General features: G+C 34.3%; 1 protein-coding gene across 1 annotated transcript; it reads left to right on the forward strand.

Annotated features, from left to right (window-relative positions):
* The first annotated feature begins 1122 nt into the window (after positions 1-1122).
* Positions 1123-3391, forward strand: LOC111716613 (uncharacterized). The gene is made up of 2 exons (XM_023492084.1): positions 1123-2232; positions 2343-3391. The coding sequence occupies exons 1-2, from the start codon at positions 1387-1389 to the stop codon at positions 2712-2714; spliced, it is 1218 nt and encodes a 405-aa protein (XP_023347852.1). The 5' UTR covers positions 1123-1386; the 3' UTR covers positions 2715-3391.
* Positions 3392-19568: the final 16177 nt, after the last annotated feature.

A 19568-nucleotide genomic window follows, 5' to 3' on the forward strand; every position in this document is an offset into this window, starting at 1 on the left:
ATCGGTCAAGAGGTTCATGAGTTATGATCGGACTATACAGAGATTACAACTTATATAATTAGATGATATAAAATAGTTTTACAAAACACAAAACTTCACTCTTGTAATAAAATAATTGTATATGCAAAATATATTTATATATCACATTTTTTCTGATAAAAATGTGATGGTGGCCATATTCTATTTTTATAATATAGTTCTTTTTAAAAGCTGGTTTAATCCAGTAAAAAAAGAACATCTTATTCTGGGCAAAGATTATGTTGGATATATAAGTGCATTGGAGTCCTGTGAACTGGAGACCCTGGAGTCAGAAGGGACAAGCTATCCCTCTCTTTTGCAAAGAAATGTATTAAATCTTCTAAACATCGTCATCTCTTCCCTGCTGCAGTTCACCCACATGAACATCAACTACGCCACCAGGAGCAGTATCATGTTAATCATGCCAGGACAGAAAAATATAGAAGATCTGCTATTCCACATATCCAGAGACTGCTGAACCGATAATCTTTTTGGTTTCATAACTATTTGATTTTATCACAATAAATCGTTATTTATTAAAAAAAAAATAAACATTTTATGAAAACATGAGATGCAGAAGGCGTCATTTCACCAATGGGGGGGCAACCCCCCCCCCCCCTCCCAAGTTAATTGAATACTTAACTAAATATTTTTGTTCATCGAGGTCAAGCTGAACTTAATAAATGCAGTTAGTCATTTTTGAAGAAAGTTTTTTTTTTTAATTTTTTAAACATACCATAATACCATGCACTCTTTCGTCAAGATTTGATTTTGTTATTGCTCAGCTATGTTTCGTGAACAGTCTATTTAATTATGATTGTGTGTGTATACAATGTTTAAGTCAATAATTACCCTTGGATATCGATCTGGTCTCGAGTTTCGGAGTACCGGTGCGAGGCTTCCAGGCGTAATTGACAGTATTGTGGGGAACGGGTATCTAGAAATGCAGGGCTCCGGCTCTTACTCTCGTAGCTTTGACCGCCAGGAGGCGCTTTATATACTGTCGTCATTCACCGCTAGGATCATCCATTCACCGGGTCCTTCTCTGCATCCGCCGGTAGGTTCAGAAAGATCGGAACTTTGGGCCACAGCCTCCGCTCTGCTCAGCAATTTTGAACCTTATAGTGGTTAGGCCGGAAGGTTCACTGTTTAGTTGCATACTCAAGTGTGAGATGGCGCTAGAGTCATAGAGGAAATTTGAAACAGAAGGAGGGACTGATTTGATTGGTTACTAAATAGGTTGTGACGTCACAGGGCCGAGGTTATATATATGACGCGGGCCGCGATTACTATTCAGTGTTTGGGCTACAACAGAACGATTAACAGTGAACTGAAGAAACAAAACAAACAATTGTGACAAACATAAATATGTCTTCATTAGGAGAAGTACAGAGAATTATTGGACTATCCTTGAATAAAATTCAGATGGGAAGAAATCAGCGAGGTGGGTTGCCATTGCATAAAAACCTACTTGTGGCAACTGTTCTAAACAAGGCTAGAGATGTGTACATGCAGGAGACAATGTACATGAACTACAGACTCATGGCCTGTGGACAGTTCAACCAGGAGGGTCAGGATGATATCGAGGAGGATGATACTCCTGAAACCGAGGATTATGAAGAGGACAGTGAGTCTGATGTTGAAGAAGATGTTGAGAACAGTGTGAAGAAGGATTATGTTGCTCAGAACCTTCTCCCTTGTCTAGCAGCAGCTGTACAACCTGCTCCTGTTCATCAACCTTCTCAGGTTCAGAATACAGAGAATATTCATCAAGCAGCTCCGGAGACATCCAACCTTAACCTGACTCAGGGTAACAGTGATGAAGGATTCATTGATGAGTCTGACTGTGATTGTGATCGAAGAAATTTCTGCCAAGACTCCGAGAACAGGGTTCCATTCCAGTATTGTTTTAATTGTGCCCCCTTCCATCCTTCTAATGGAAGAGGACCAACCCTGGTTGGACCTCAGTCCACGAATACCTGTGTTCTACCCAACTCTGTAAGCCAGGAGCAGGAGGATAAGTTGATCTACGATATGGACTCCAAGTCCACCAGGAACCAGAGTGGACAGAGTAACCTAAAGCGTAAACGTCTAATCTCTGTAGAAGAAACCGAAGATGCAATCATATCCATCCTACCGAAGAGGAAGAGGAATGAGTCTGAGAATGAGGATGGGGTTGATCTCAATGATTCTGGGTTCCAGGATGAAGCTGAGGTATTTCATGATTTTTTCTTCAAATTAATTTAGTTAATTTAAATTGTGAAATTTTGTTAATTCCTTTGTTTACGCATTTTCTGTTGAATTAACATTTATACTTTTTTCAGGAATTCCACCCGGCATTTAGAGGACATAGGAAAGCCAAGGGGATGGAGGTTGAACAAATCACCAGTCTTGTCTCAATATTCTCATTCGGACAACAACTATTTAACTCCCAGGACTCATCTACTCCAACCCAACCTAAACCAAAGAAGGGAAAAGAGGACGAGGATAGTGACAGTGATAGTGACACGAGCAGTGACAGCGGACACTCAAGTGATGATCATGAGATTAACTCTGATGAGAAGGGGGAGGAGCGGGGGGACGAATTGCAATTAATTCCTGAGCTATCAAACAGGATTACTAATTCAGAGCTTCGCTGCTCGCCTAAGGACGCAGATTTGGATGTTTCCAATGTGGGAGTAACTACAGCGGTTTGAAGAACTGCTTTAACTCTAAATAATGCTTGTGATATTTTGCAAATCTACTGATATGTACTTGCCAGCATCTGGTATGCCCTACAGTATATAGTACCTGTTTGCCTTCTCACAGAATCCAAATGTTCAAAATTTCGGCTCAAAGCAGATTACTGCTCTAAAAATTATCCCCCTTGGAATGGTGAGGGGTGGAATCAAGGCCCCCCAAGCCTGAAGAAAGAATCTGAACCTGCCAGTCCGCCCCGGCGCGGTCCGACCTTCCAGTTAGATGTGGGAATTCAAGTGATTTCCTTTATGGAGTGACGCCACGCAGTATGAATAGATGTACCTACCTCCTCCCCCCCCCCTCCCTCGCCACCCGTCCTGCCTCGAGAGTTTAGGGGTAACCCACCAAGATTGTGAGTGTGCGGACTAGAGGGAGTTTATTGTCCCGTCCCGGTGTAGGTTTGCCTGCTCCCGTCTCCAGCCAAATACAATTATTCAGACAACAGAGATCTAAAGAGAGAGAGAGTAAAGCAAACCTGATAAAATGTACCGACACTGCAGGGGCAGGCGGAGTAGGACGGATGAGAAGGAGGTTCAATCCTGGAGAAAGATTAGAACGTGCAGCTCGGATGAAATTAAAGATCCTTGAAACAAATATTGTCATTAAAAGACAGAATAAATATTTTACCTATTAATTCTTTACATTTTTCAGTAATAATGTTTTGTTATCAACTTGTTAATGTTTGTTGTTTAAAGATAAGTCCCATGTTTATATAATGACTGTGTGTTGTGTGTTTGAGTAAGATACTGTTGGAGGATGAATTTGTAAATATCTGTTCACAGCTCAACCCTGTGTAAACCTTGTAACCTTGAGCTAAGAGACTAAATACCGAAGGGTTTATGGTATGCTGAGAAATTGGACTAAAAATTATGTTGCCCACACATGTTAGGTTAACAGGATTTAGATATTAGGTTTTCCTATGAAAGGCTAGATATTAATATGAAAGGCTAGATGTTAATATGAAAGGTACTTGAAGAGAAACAAAAAGGAAAAAAATTTGAAAGTATTTTCTAATCTAATTTCAATCTTGGTACACGAAGAATTGAGTCATGAAAAATTTATAGAAAAATTCAAAATGAATTTGAAGAGTATTAAAAAAAGTATTTAAACAAAGATTTTGTATTTCTTAAAGCATAGGCGTTAAATGCCTAAGATCTACCTGAGTTTTTGTAAATTTTTCAATTTTAAAACATTCTTGTAAACTAAATTCTGAAGAAAAAAATATCTGTAAAATTCTTTTTTAAGAAGAAAACAAAGTAGATTATTTTTAAACTAATTATAATAGTTGCATACTTTAGGAAACAAAATTAATACTTAGTGTTTTAAGGGCGCAAAATCATATTGTTCACTCCATTTTGGGTTAACTTCTATCGTATTTAAAGTTCTATGGGATCATGTTTTTGAGTAAACTTCCTGCTGTGTTTATAGAACAAAACCTGCGATCGCGATTTATAAATAACTTGGGTATCCGAGGAACCCGAGTGGACATTATAAAATGGTTTTCTTCAATTAACAAATGTTTGCGCTGAGCATTTCCTAGGCTAAATCTAATGCAGATGGCCGATTTTGATCTTTAAAAGTTACAGGTCGAGAATTAAGTCTCAGTTCTTTGTGGGTTATCCCGTATACACACAGAGGAAGATATATCTCCGCTCTGTGTGAATATCCCATACTGGAGTATTCCGGTTCTCTTCCAGAATTCAGAGACTAAAGTTTGGGTGTTCAGTTTCAATATTTTCTTTTATATTTAAATTCCATCGATTGTTTTTCGGCATTGATCACAAACTTTTGGTTGTCAATGAGAAGACGTTTAAAGAAATTGAGGCTTTGCAACAAAATCAAGTTTTCTAATCTCTATATCTTTGCAACCTTCTGGTGTAAATCTTTTATGTTTCAAACTTAGATTATTTGATCAAACAAAATACATAGTTTGAAATATCTATGGTCTACGACATTAGTTTGCAAAGATATAGGGATTATTAAATCAGAGTTTGTGGCAAAGACTCAATTTCTTAGTGATAAAATAAACGACTTTAACCGCTTATTGACCCCTTAGTTTCTTCTCTTAGAATATGTTTTGTCAATTATCGTGAGGTTTTCCTAATAGTAATTCTAGGAGCTAAGCTTGTTAAAAAAAAACATGCTGACTTACAAGTTTCCCCATTTAACGGAGCGACTAATGCACTGTGTGATATGAGGTTTTAACATCTCATTTCAAGGATTTTCACTGCACATTCTATTACAGTTAAAGGGACTGTTCGAGTAATTTCAAGTGGTCCTTCATGCCCGATTCACAACGATACCCTTAAAAGCTTTGTCTGATGAATTGTACATATCTATGTTTATAATTTAGAAAACAGATTATTTTCCATTGTGGTTTCTCTACAAGAGTTACTTGCACATTTCTACTGCAAGAAAAGGTATTGGAATTATCAGAAATAGACACTTTTGAACCTAGCCAGTATCTTCCACATTATTGATCAGATACAGGTTTCAAGGGTACCGTTGTTAATCGGACATTGCCATCTTTGCATGTATGGCCACTTTTACAGTTCCTTTTTGGTTCTCAGATCTGGCAAAGAAACTGAGTTCTCGCCTCAAAACCTAAATTTTTATCTTTGCTATCGGATAGCATGCAAACCAATGATATTTCAAATTTTTCAATATTTGATCATTCATGGTTAATAATGTTGTGTTGTCTATTGTCTAATTTTAGATAAATCAATAAAACTAAGATTTTTTTTACATTATGAGGCAGATATCAAAAAGAGATGAACAAATTCGTATATATATAAATATATTCCTGTATCTAAACATATATAATATGTAGAATAGATAGATATATTATTTTTAAACTTCACATTTTATTAAAAAGAATTATACTAAACATAATGTTTCACGCCTCATGACGATCCTCAGTAGTCAAATTCTTTGAACAGCAATATATATATATATAACCATATAGATATATACAATCAATATTTTTCAATTATTCATTAATATATAGCAAAAAGTTCAAATATCATTTAACTAAGTTGATAAGGGGAGGGGGAGGGGGACTCAACACATTGTTTTGTTACACGCACCTCTGCCCCTTTAGTAAAAGTAAATTCAACCTATATGAAGAATAAAGTCTGACGCGTCACCCTTGTTGCACCAGCTAGTCCTGTCCATAGACCTAGGTACGGTAAAAACTGGGACCGGAAAGGTTGACCCGGCTCGGAAATTCAAATGTACTCCTGCTGCCCGTGGTTATCATCCTTTTTAAATTACGAAGATGCAATATTTGCCTATAGTTAGTCATGACTAAATATTATATGTATGTTATTTATCATTTATGATTTCTGAAGAATATTCAACAGAGAGATTTATATTTCAAAGAATTACTGTGTGAGTAATTAATTTTATTGTTTCAGCTCACGTGAAAGCATAAATGATACATTCGAAATTTTATCGGAGTATTTTCATTCTGGTTTTTGCAGACCATTCATTCAAAAACCGCCAAAAATAACGGCAGAGACCTTATATACTGAAAATACAAATTCCAACAAAAAGATGTAAAATACTTTATACGAAAAATCTACATTTAAAAGGAAAAATTAGTTCTAAAGTTTGGCATGGCCGGACATCGGCTCATCCGATCTATCGATATTCGTGCTGATATCCGATCTATCGATATTCGTGCTGAAATTAGTTAATTGTTTTGAGCTATGGAACCGATATGATAATTAAATATTTCTTTAAAAACAATCACAATTTTATTTAAAAGGCCACGTCAATCTTAAACTGAGTTGAATGTAGGATTACATGGCTTAACCATAACCTCCTCTTTTTAAAGAACAAATTAAAATTTTTAATTTCTCTTTTAACTTACCTGTGCTTAAAATCCAAACTAGATAAGTCACGAGGTCTCAAAGTTGAACCAGTATTGTCGCCATAAAATTCAGTTTTTCCCTCTGCCTAGTTCAAGGTATATCGTCTAGATCGGTTAGAAAGCATATCAAGTCAGTCAGGCTTTTCAATCCATTTTTCCTGTTAAATGTAAATTTTTCTTATTTTATACTTTTTGTGCGCCATTTCCATGGTACTTCAGTGCAGATCTAAATAACCCTGAATACTATTAATTGATTGAAGACTTGAAAGGCGTCTTTGATCTGAGAAAAAGTTTGCGGCATTTTTATAAGCAACCTTAATTTTAACAATATTTTGTTATCAAACAATAATCAGAAAATAGCCCTAAAGTCATTTTGTCTGCCGTTTTTTGCGTTTAAAAATACCATAGAATTTTGTTTAAATGTCAGTTTTATTAAATTTGAGTTTGTGGCAAAAACTTGATTCCAAATTTGCATAAGTAAAATTATAGATATTATTATTCCTAGTTTAATATAATTGTTCACAAAAATTCTTTTTTACTCTTGCTCTTAGGATAAATATTTTTACTTCTCTCAAGTCACTTTAATATATAACTTATATGTAGCTATAAATATAATAACATAAATATACGCCGTTATGAAAAATAAGAAAAACATTGACCGGATCTCATATATTTATCCGTTCTTTACTTTTTTGTGACCTTCAATCAGAAAATATGATTTTTTACTAAATATTTACTCCACAGTTGATATAAAATCAAAACCTGATTTCCTGCTTTCATGTGCAATTAATTTAACACATTTTTCAATGATATTTCAACATTTCAGGATGAGTGCATTTCTCAGACCTGGGCCCGATATTCTCCGTTCCTCACGCAGGATTTAAACAAGATTTGTTCGATGAAGGAATTTTGAAAAAATTTGACAAATTTCTTGTCAGAATTTTAGTTTCGGGGGAAAGGAGACGATTGATAATTTAGTTTATGTTTATTTAGGAAACATGATTCAAACTTTTCCTTTTAATATCTTTATTATGTCCGAATGATGGTTGGAGATGCATTAGTAATTAAGTTCTATGGATAGATATATGGTTATCAATAAGCAGGTTTAAAGATTTGATCGTGGATAGCTATAGGTTGGGGGTAGATACACTCAGCAAATGTACTCAACACTTCAAATATTTGGGATTTATGATATAAAAAGAAATCTTATAAAAACAATTAAAACAAACTTAATCTAAGTTAAACTATAGGAATAAATTGTTAAACAGTGGTGTACGCAGCGTACATAAATATTGAGAGATTCCTGGTGGAAATATTTCTTGCATACGCTATGATTTCTAATGATGGAAACCGAACCTAAACCAGTTGAGGTTTGATTTCGGAGAATTTGTATTGATTTCGTAGATTTTTCAATGATTATGTTGGTGTGTGGTTAAACCTAACTTTCAGCTTTCTCAACCCGAACTTGACAACAATCAATTTATTAATTCTAATCCAGCATAAACCCGCAATATTACTCAGGATACTTGGATACTAAACCCGCAATATTACTCAGGATACTTGGATACTAAACCCGCAATATTACTCAGGATACTTGGATACTAAACCTGCAATATTACTCAGGATACTTGGATACTAAACCCGCAATATTAATCAGGATATTTGGATAATAAACCTGCAATATAACTCAGGATACTTTGATACTAAACTTACTCCAGCCCAAAATGTATCAAGCCTTTTAAATAGAGTAACCACAAGAGTGTGTTAGAGTACGATACATTTTCATGCAGAAATATTAAATATACTTTTTGTACGCTTCTCTTAACGTACTCATGAAATCCTGACCTCTCTTAAACTTTTCGAGGATTTTCTCTTTTATTTAGATAGATGATTGAAAAAAATACAAGAAAGCAGGTTTATTTAAGAATTTTTATCACTTTTATCTAGGTCACCGTATTGCATATAAACACCTGTGTAAGAAAGGGTTATATTTATAATTATATCTTCTTTGTTACTTTGAAAATTTACAAAGTACCACGAACAAATACAGATTTCATCAAAGGAATTGAGTAATTACCACAACCTCTGATTTTCTAGTCCCTATATCTTAGCAACCAAATGTCGTAGACTATAGAAATTTCCAACTTCAAATTCTGTTAATTCAAATGATCTAAATTTGAAATATCTAAGGTTGCAAAGATGTAGTAATTATAAAATTTTATTTTGTGCTAAAAAGAAGTTATCAATATCTAAACTTTTCGCTAAATATTTTTGGGAACCGAAAAGGTATGCGAAATAAACTGAGAAATATTGCAGTATTCTTGACACTTTTCAATCCTGAATGTATTTCCGGAAATAAAATTATATAATTTTTGTCGCTCAAACAAGACTTTCTGGGCAAACACATGTAAATCTGAAGATGTGCCCCATCACCATATTTGGTTCAGAATGACCCTTGTACATTTTTATAATGTTTGGAGAAAACCAAAATATGGCCCAACATTGTTTATAAGAAACTTTAATTCAGCTTTTGGAAACAATTAACAAAAAATTGTCAAAAAATAGTTCGGCCCATTGTGCCGAAACAACTAAATTTCTGCCCACTGTGCTAAAACATTGAAAGTTCAGCCCACTGTGTTGGAGCAGGAAGGAAAGGTTAACTTGGCAACTTTATCATGTAGAATATAGAAATATCGAGGGGAGCCCCCACCCCCTCTCCTACACAGGTGTGCCGGGGGGGGGGGATCTGCCCGGCAGCCCTCTTCACCTAGCTGAGAAAGGTATAATCATAAAAACATACTTCGGACATATATTTACATTCTAATAAATAAATTATTTAAGAACCCACATTTAAACACATTAATGAAACACAATTAAACACACTTTGCATCTCATACACTTATTTTTTTAGTTTTAATATGTTTGCAATCTGATGTTGATATTTCAAACTACGAATACTTCTCAATTTAAAAGTCAAAGTTAGGAATATGAAAGTTGAAAAAGATGCAAGAAATTGAAAATCAGAAATTGAGCAAGTGTTCAATTTTCTTTTTCTAGAAAATTTATGCATTTACGAATTTGTAAATATTATTTTCTGCTCAGAAAAGTAACACGTAAAGCATCTTTCTGAGCCGGTAAAAACGTGCAAAGCTGAGCAATGTCATCAGAGTTTATCTTACTCGGAGGACGCGGTGTCTTGGCATTTTCCCGCGATATTTACTAGAAGTAGAGATTCAGAAATTTGTAGGTGTATATATTGTATGTGTGGTATGTAACTGTATAAATAAATACATAGATATAATACATAGTATAAAACGAGTAGATATACATATGCTTTTATACACGTTTTCTTTAATGTTTAGACTACAGAATTGAGAGTAAAATGTTTGTTATTACAGTTTCTTCCAACATAAGACCGTTTGTGATAAGGAATATATACGGGTCTAAACAATATTCCATTTAAAATTCAATATTGCTCTGAAATTTTCGTTGGCAGCAAACCTATTTAAGGGAAAAGACAGAAAATTAATTTCATTTTTTCATGGTAAACCTATCACGTAGAACGAACTACAACGAAGTGAATCCAAAGCTGAAAACTTTAGAATGGGATATCCTTAATCTCGATCGGTTAATTAATCTGGAGATTAATAACAAGAGGAGAACAAGCATTATTTAATCCGGAGACTAAGAAAACAAGGAGATCAAGCATTAATCCCGATATACACCATTCAAACGTTCCCATCTCTGACTTTATCAGAATATTTTTAGTCTTAATTTGTTCTCATGTTCAAAATCCGTCAAAAATAGCGTTAGAGACCTTTTATACTTATATATTTGAAATACAAGTTAGAGACCTTTTATACTTTAATATTTGAAATACAAGTTAGAGACCTTTTATACTTTAATATTTGAAATACAAGTTAGAGACCTTTTATACTTTAATATTTGAAGTAAAAAAGTAAAAGATAGCAAATCCGAAAAGTCTACATGAAAATGGTTTCTAAAGTTAATTAGGATTCAGGACCTCCAGAACCGTGCTATATCAATATATATATATATATATATTACATATTCATCATCGAACCTGAGCCTATGAATTAATATAATATTATGTATTTATAAACCTTCTATAAATGTAAACGTGTAGAGGTTATGTTGAGATATTATTGATATATATATATATATATAGCTGTAAGTTGGGGGGAAACAAAAACCCTTGAGAAAGAATAATTTGTGTTGAATCGATCCTTGAATCCAGCCTCCTCCCTCCCTTCTCCTCCCTCCCTTCTTCTCCTCCTGTTCCGGTAAGGATCCTCCGCTGGAATTTTCTTCTCGAGGATCGACTCTAGAGTTGAGAGAGTTGGGTTTCCTGGTATAAATTTTATCCCCAGACTAGTATACACTAATCAATAAACATAGAGAAGTCAATCCAACCTTGGATACTCATCCAACCATCCAGCCACCCATTCTTCTTATCCATTTTTTCATCTTTTATCATAATTTATTTTCTCCATTTTTACCAAATTTTTCATTGATACCCTGCTTTGATTTATCCAATCATAATTATTCATTTATTTTTTACCAATCATTTTGTAATTCCTTCTCGCCTTTTATTTATTCATTCCTTTTCATACTCTTATACTATAAACATACCCCCTTATTAATTTATAGATTCCTGTTTAATTTATTTTCTATCCCACTCAATTATTCATACTTATTCATTATCTATCCACCACCACTCGGACAAATGTCAAATTTTCATCTAACAAAATTTGTTGGAACACCAAAGCCCATATTCAACTTAGAAGCATTATTCATTAAATTTTTGTTGAATGAAATTAATCATTCACCAAAATTTGTAGACCTATGCTTTAGGAATAATTTTTAATGGGAAGAGATTGATAAATGAATGATTTGAGAAAAATGAATAAAAGAATTGGTAATTGATAATTTGACAGGGATTAGAAAATAAAGAAACTGAGTACTTGCCACAACTCTGATTTTTTAACCCCTATAGTTTTGTAACCCGATGTCGGAGACCTTTGATATAAATATGAATGAACAAGGAAAAATTTATCAAATTGTATCAGTTTAAAATATCAATTGTTTACAACATCAGATTGCAAATATATAGGTTGGTAGGGATAAATAAATAATGAATTGGTAGAAAAGGAAAGAAGGATAGAAGGATAGAAGGATAGAAGGATAGAAGGATAGAAGGATAGAAGGATATATGATTTCTCCTTGACAAAGACGCCTGGGTCCCCGCTCACTTCCTGGTACTTGGTTCCAGAGTTCAAAATTCCAAACCTTCCGGATTCACCTTGACAGAGTTCAGAATTAGGATTAACCACTTTTAAGTGTGAGATATATACCCTGCGATATCACCCTAGCGCGCGCAATCAGCTGCGTGCCCAGTCCTCTTCATTTTATCTAGATTTACATTCTAATAATCATTTCAAGGATTAAACCTGAAATTAATACAAAGAGCTCCTCGAATGAATAGAATACTCCATCAGCTCCCAACAACAAACTTTAGTTAAACTAAATGCAAAAGAGCAGATCAAGAGTTACCATATCCACCTGTTTGATTTAAACCTGTTCCCATAAACATTCTTGAAAAGGAATGGAGTCTTTGGCACAAACTCTAATTTTCTAATCCCTATATCTTTGCTACCTAACTTTCAGTTTCTTTCCTCAGATAATTTTCCAATTGTCAATATAAAGCATCTTTCAACAAAAAAAATCAAAACAAAATGAACCCAACAATTCCCCTGGGGTTAAACAATTTTAATTCATGGTTTGTGTTAAGAAACATGTCCTTTGTTAAATATCAAAAATTTGTATAATAAAATTAAAACATATCTACATCTATATCTAGCCAAAATCTACATTGTCAATTTACAGTCTTATAAATAAAGTATATTACCGGTTAAGAATTTACCGCTATTAGAATTACAAGGTCTAGAGCTCTATACAACAAAGTCACACACTGTTGGTTTTCTTCTATTGAGATTTTGTATAAACTTTCTACACCTATACATCTGGGAACCTATAAATCTGGGAACATATACATCTAGGAACATACACATCTAGGAACCTATACATCTAGAAAACATATACATCTAGGAACCTATACATCTGGGAACATATACATCTAGGAACATATACTTCTAGGAACATATACATCTAGAAACCTGTACATCTAGGAACCTATACATCTAGGAACATATACATCTAGGAACCTATACATCTAGGAACATATACATCTAGGAACCTATACATTTAGGAACATATATACCTAGACACCTATACATGTAGGAACCTATACATATAGAAACATATACATCTAGGAACCTATACATCTAAGAACCTACACATCAAGGAACCTATACATCTAGGAACCTATACATTTAGGAACATATACATCTATGAACATATACAACTAGGAACTTATACATGTAGGAACCTATACATATAGAAACATACACATCTAGGAACCTATATATGTGGTAACCTATACATCTAGGAACATATACATTTAGGAAGTAGGAACCTGTACATATAGGAAACTATACATCTAGGAACCTATACATCTAGGAACCTATACATCTAGGAACATATACATCTAGGAACCTATACATCTAAGAACCTATACATCTAGGAACATATACATCTAGGAACCTATACATCATCTAGGAACATATACATCTAGGAACATATACATCTAGGAACCTATACATCTAGGAACATATACATCTAGGAACATTTACACCTAGGAAACTGGAAACCTAGGAACCTATAGACCTAGAAACCTGGATCTATAAACCTGGAGACCTAGAAACCCAGGAACACAGGAACCTAGAGACCTAGGAACCAAAAGACCTAGGAACTTTGAGACTTAATAACTTTGAGACCTAGTAACTTTGAGATCTGGGAACTTTGAGACCTAGTAACTTTGAGACCAAAGAACTTAGAGACCTAGTAACTTTGAGACTTAGTCACTTTGAGGCCTAGTAACTTTGAGGCCTAGTAACTTTGAGACCTAGGAACTTTGAGACCTAGGAACTTTTAGACCTAGGAACTTTGAGACCTAGTAACTTTGAGATCTAGGAACCTAGTGACCCAGGAACCTAGAAACTCAGGAACTTTGAGATCTTGGAACCTGCCGACCTAGGAGCCTAGAAACCTAGGAACTTTAAGACCTAGGGACCTAGAAACCTAGGAACTTTGAGACCTAGGAACCTAGAAACTCAGGAACTTTGAGATCTTGGAACCTGCCGACCTAGAAACTTAGATATCTGGAAATACAGAATATATGAGAATATGGAATCCAGAAGAATATACATAAGAACCTTGAATACAGGAGAATGTAGTAAATGACCTACTTGATAAACTGCTCTCAGACCCCTATCTATCCAAGTAACAACTCAGATTCTCTTGACTATCAATGTCAACACACGGACACTATTCCGTGAACTATCAACTCCAAACCAACGGGCGCGATCTCGTCAGCTGCGATGGCAACATGACACTAGCTCGTATTATATCCATGCCAGACCAATGGGTGCGATCTTGTTAGTTATCGATGTCAACACGGACTAGCAATTAATCGATCGATGCCAAACTACACTGCACAATCTCATGAGCTATCGATATCACCCAGACACTAGCTTGCATCTATCAACGCCAAACCAATGGGAGCGATCTCGTCAGCTATTGATGTCAAAATGGACACTAGCAATTAATTGATCAGAGCCAAACTATGGGCACAATCTCATGAGCTATCGATGTCAACCGGACACTAGCTCATACTCTATCAACGCCAAACCAATGGGTGCGATCTCAGCTTGTATGTTTCAATGGGAACCTAATTACTCTGTCGGCAGCAATCAAATTGGAGTCTCTATATCAACTGACTATATTTCTTCAGGTCAGATTAGAGTTAGGTCTTAACAAGCGTAATTACAAGTTATGCGCTATTATATATAACATAATTAAGCAATCACAATATGGGTATGATGGAGTTATATATTTCTATGTATCTAGATTGGGCTAATCGCAAAACATGATTTACATATTTACAAATGAGCACATTTAGCTATATGGACAATGTACAACGTAATTATTTAGATTAACTATTGACTTCTGGATTTATTACAATAATATAATAGGATATGTAAGAACCTGGAATACAGAAGTATATACTAGGATATATGAGAACCTGGAATACAGGAGAATATAATAGGAGTAGGATATATGAAAACCTGGAATACACAAGAATATAATAGGATACAGGAGAACCTGGAACACAGGAGAATATGAGAATGTATGAGAACCTGGAAGAAAGATGTATCATGATATACATACATATGAATATAATGAGAGTTATTTTGAACTGAAACCTTCATGATGATAAATATATCTACTGCGCAGTGCGGATTAGATTCAATAATATTCTTTTCATGGAACTTTCCGAGAATTGTCTATCCTTCTATCTTTCAATATTTTATCTTTCTTGCCTGTGCATTAATTATCTATCCATCTATCTCCACTGCACTGTTCCCTTTTTGTACCGGACCGTCCTCTCTCTCTCTCTCCGTTAACAAGTAAACTTTAGTAATCGCAATAGCCGAATACTCGATCCGGTAAGGGACGGATACAGGAGATGGATAGAGAGATAGTTTATTTAGTGATAGATAGATTCAAGTTAGAAGATATATACATTCATTATTTTAGGGATGAATATATTCCTAAAATCTGTAAAAATTTTAAATCTTTCCGTTTTACCAGGGACTAGCTTGCACAGGGTGAAAGTATTTATAACTTGAATATAAGTATCCCTGTCAAGTGTTCATACTATTGTACGTGCCGGGTCATATTAGACCAGTTTTCTCGCGTTGGGACGCGCTGAGTCACAATGCTCATTTGATAGATAGATACATTTTAAACTTAATCCGTCCCATCTCAGCCTAGGCTGCTACAATCCTGGATCAGAAGACCAAAACCAGTACAAAGAACATTGAGACACTTTCAAATCTGAAACTAGAAAATTAACGGACACGTTTAATTATTAATTTGTATTGATAGGCTATAGATAGGGTAGGCTCCTTGATAGATAGATATATAGCGAGTATGTATTAACAAAATTGTTTACATTACCAACCGGCTTCCGGCTTCTTAAAGATACACACATTTATATAATAATTAAATAAATTCTAATTATAAAAACAAACAATGAGAAAATATATGTAAAATTTATTTATTTATTCGTTTTTTGTTTCGCATTTGCATAATTCTAGGCAAAGATAAAGAATTGGAAAACATAAAACATTTTAATTCTTTATGGAGAAAGTATATTTGTTTAACGTTCAACAATATAAATATATATGATTGATATTGATCCATTTTTTCATCTTTTATCATAATTTATTTTATATCAATTACTTAACAAAAATAACAATTAATGGAAATGAACAATATTAATCAATAAAAATATATTTTTTTTTAATAACAATATTAATTATTAAAATTTTTTTTTTTAACAATTTAGCTTAATTCGAATATGTTTTAACATAATTATCAATTAATGAATATATAAATAAATAGAATAAACGTAAATTAAATATTGATAGCTAGAGAGCTAGAGAATGCAAGAAATGCTTTACAGAATGTATCATTGTAATCTAATATTTTAATTTCAAAAGATATAAAACTATAAACATGTTTTTATCAAGTTAACGGTACCAATAAACGTCTAAACGGCTGAACCGAGTGTGGGCCCAATTGTTTTGTGGGACCTCGTGTGATCCCAGGGAAGGTTTACAGATGATAGAATTTTCTAAAATTGGCCTCTAACAAAATTCGATTTTTGAACATTTTGAAAATCCACGAAATTTTTTGTTTGTTTTTGTTTTACAATGTATACAAAGAGAACGTGTTCACAATTGAAATAGAAGATGGGCGCGAAGTGCACCAAAAGCCTTGTTTCTGTAGATTTGTACAGAAATAAAAGTATCGTTGAATGAACTGTTTTAATATGATTATTTTATTAATGAAGATTTTATATAATTGTATCTGGGTAGATTTATATATTGTTGCAACGTATAGTTGTTCAATCCATGGAAAACATATGAATCACTTATTGATCATCCCTTAGAACTCACCCCACCCTTAAACATCCCTCCCCCCCCCCACCTTTCATCCCGCCTACCAACACTTCCCTTGTATCCCGTGACCGGGACGGATCACATGATTGAATGCTCTCCTATGGTTGGACAGAATTGGGGGGAATAATTTTGTATTGAGTATCCTAACACAGTTTATACACGTTATAATAATCCGACTCTAGAACTTTCTATATTCAGTTTAAACACACAGACAGATTAACAGACAAATATTTCTTTGTCTGTGGACCTTACACTCACTCTACACATACCACACTTTACAGTAGATTATCAACCAATTCTATAATAATAATAATTAATTAATTTATTGCTAAATCATTTTTTACATATATATATATATATATATATATATTAACTATTACAATGCTATGTGTTGAATGTGTAAAATTAGTTGATATATCTAGATATATTTACAATATATTTACACAGATTTGTCCCATCTATTGTCAGCAAAAGGTTAAGAGGCAGAAGAGCTAACAAACAAGTAAAAAGAAACATAATGGTGAGACAATATGGAAGACTATGTTAACCAGAGGTCCCAGCTACCGATATTTAGTTACTTACATCAGGGGTGTGTATATGTTACCCTAATCACGTCAAATTAAAGTAAATTCCACGTTATTTTCATATCTGACATGTTTTCAATTATAGCTAATTTTTAAAAGCTTTTGAATTCTAGTATGTAAACAGATAAGTTTGCTGTTCTTATACTTATGATTTAAAATTTGCTGTTGATGATGGGGGATAGGTCAAGGATTTTTATACTAAAACTGTNTAGGAGGGGGGGGGGGGGAATAAGAGTTTGCAAGTGCAAAATTTCTCTTCCAAAAGCGCGCACAAGTCGCGCAAATTGTTCACCTTGAAGGATAGGAATATAGGGAAAATATAAAGGATATTGGGAGGATAGGGAGGACAGGGAAAATATAAAGGATATAGGGAGGACAGGGAAAATATAAAGGATATAGGGAGGATAGGGAAAATATAAAGGATATAGGGAGGATAGGGAAAATATAAAGGATATAGGGAGGATATAGGGAGGATAGGGAGGACAGGGAAAATATGAAGGATATAGGGAGGATAGGGAAAATAGAGAGAATAGGGAGGACAGAAAGGATATTTTTTACCTTGAAGGATGGGGAGGATAGGAAGGATATGAAGGAAAGAGAGGAAAGGGAGGATAGGGAGGATAGGGAGGATAGGAAGGATAGGGAGGATATGAAGGAAAGAGAGGAAAGGGAGGATAGGAAGGATAGGGAGGAAAAGAAGGATAAGGAAAATAGAGAGGATATATGGAGGTTAGGGAGGATAAGAAGGATAGGGAAAACAGGGAGGATAGGGGGATAGTGAGGACAGGGAGGTATAGGAAGTATTGGGAAAATAAAGAGACTGTAGGGAGGATAGGAAGGATAAGGAAAATAGAAAGGATATAGGGAGGATAGAGAAATATCATGAATTTTGGACTGTTCAGAAATACAAACCTTAACCCTCGCCAAGGATAATAAATATGCATAAAAGGGATTGCTTAGAAATCCGGTATAAAGATTAGATACCAAATATTTTAATTCTAAATATTATTGTAGGTGTATTCTCCAATTTTTATCGTATTTAAATGTTAAAATTCAACCGTTTTTATCTTGTTTACATGTTAAAATTCTCCCATTTATATTTCTTTCTGCATCTACATACTAAATATAAAAAATATTTTTAATATTTGTGTATTTTTTAACATATTTTACTCAATTCTCTACCATTTTTGCTTAAATAAAAAGTTTGAAAGAAGTAGAATAAAAGGCACGTCTACTTTCATCTAAGAATTATTCCTGAAATATAAAAAAACTTATTGATAGTGTAGGAAATTGTTTTATTGTAATTTTTGCTGAAATATCTTAACAAATCCTTTGTTGAGGGATCCGGAGGCGGAAAGACCGCGATGTTTGAATTTCTAAATGGGTGGGTGGATGACCCCCCCCCTTTCATAGGGTATGGTGACATTACCCCATCCCTTCTTGAAAGCCCGCGTTGAGGAGGGGACAAGGTTCAAGCCACTCCACATCAGAAGATACAATCCAAGTAATTTTCCGTAATCCTGGATCTGTTAAACCAACAGGTTCCTGGTTCTCCTGATTATAAGTATACACTCAGCACGTTCCATAATACTACTACAATACATGAGATAAAACTAGTATGCCTACTCAATAATACTTGTTTAGAAATGTTTTGTTTTATCACTGCATCGTAATACTCCCAACAGGATTTAACGTTGGTAAACTTTACACCAGATGTGTCCGGGTAAAAATACTTTTTTTTACGTGTGGTACCATTCTGCACGGCTATAAACCCTTCAGGGAGCTGAAACCTCGCAGGGGTTCGAGGAGGAGGAGCAGGAGAAGCAGGTTTAGAGGGTTCTCCTCTCTTTATTGCAGTAACTGCAGCAGGTTTTATTTCAACCTTGGATTACTTACATCAGGGGTGTGTATATGTTACCCTAATCACGTCAAATTAAAGTAAATTCCACGTTATTTTCATATCTGACATGTTTTCAATTATAGCTAATTTTTAAAAGCTTTTGAATTCTAGTATGTAAACAGATAAGTTTGCTGTTCTTATACTTATGATTTAAAATTTGCTGTTGATGATGGGGGATAGGTCAAGGATTTTTATACTAAAACTGTATCTGTATCTGTATCTGTATCTGTATCTGTATCTGTATCTGTATCTGTATCTGTATCTGTATCTGTATCTGTATCTGT

The sequence above is a fragment of the Eurytemora carolleeae genome, unplaced genomic scaffold, assembly GCF_000591075.1.
Source record: "Eurytemora carolleeae unplaced genomic scaffold, Eaff_2.0 scaffold1835, whole genome shotgun sequence".
NCBI classification, from domain to species: Eukaryota; Metazoa; Arthropoda; class Copepoda; order Calanoida; family Temoridae; genus Eurytemora; species Eurytemora carolleeae.

Excerpts from the sequence above, each read along its gene's own strand:
- LOC111716613 (XM_023492084.1), top strand. The coding sequence starts at position 1,387 with ATGTCTTCATTAGGAGAAGTACAGAGAATTATTGGACTATCCTTGAAT. Across the intron at positions 2,233-2,342 it reads GGTTCCAGGATGAAGCTGAG|GAATTCCACCCGGCATTTAG; the intron begins GTATTTCATGAT and ends TACTTTTTTCAG.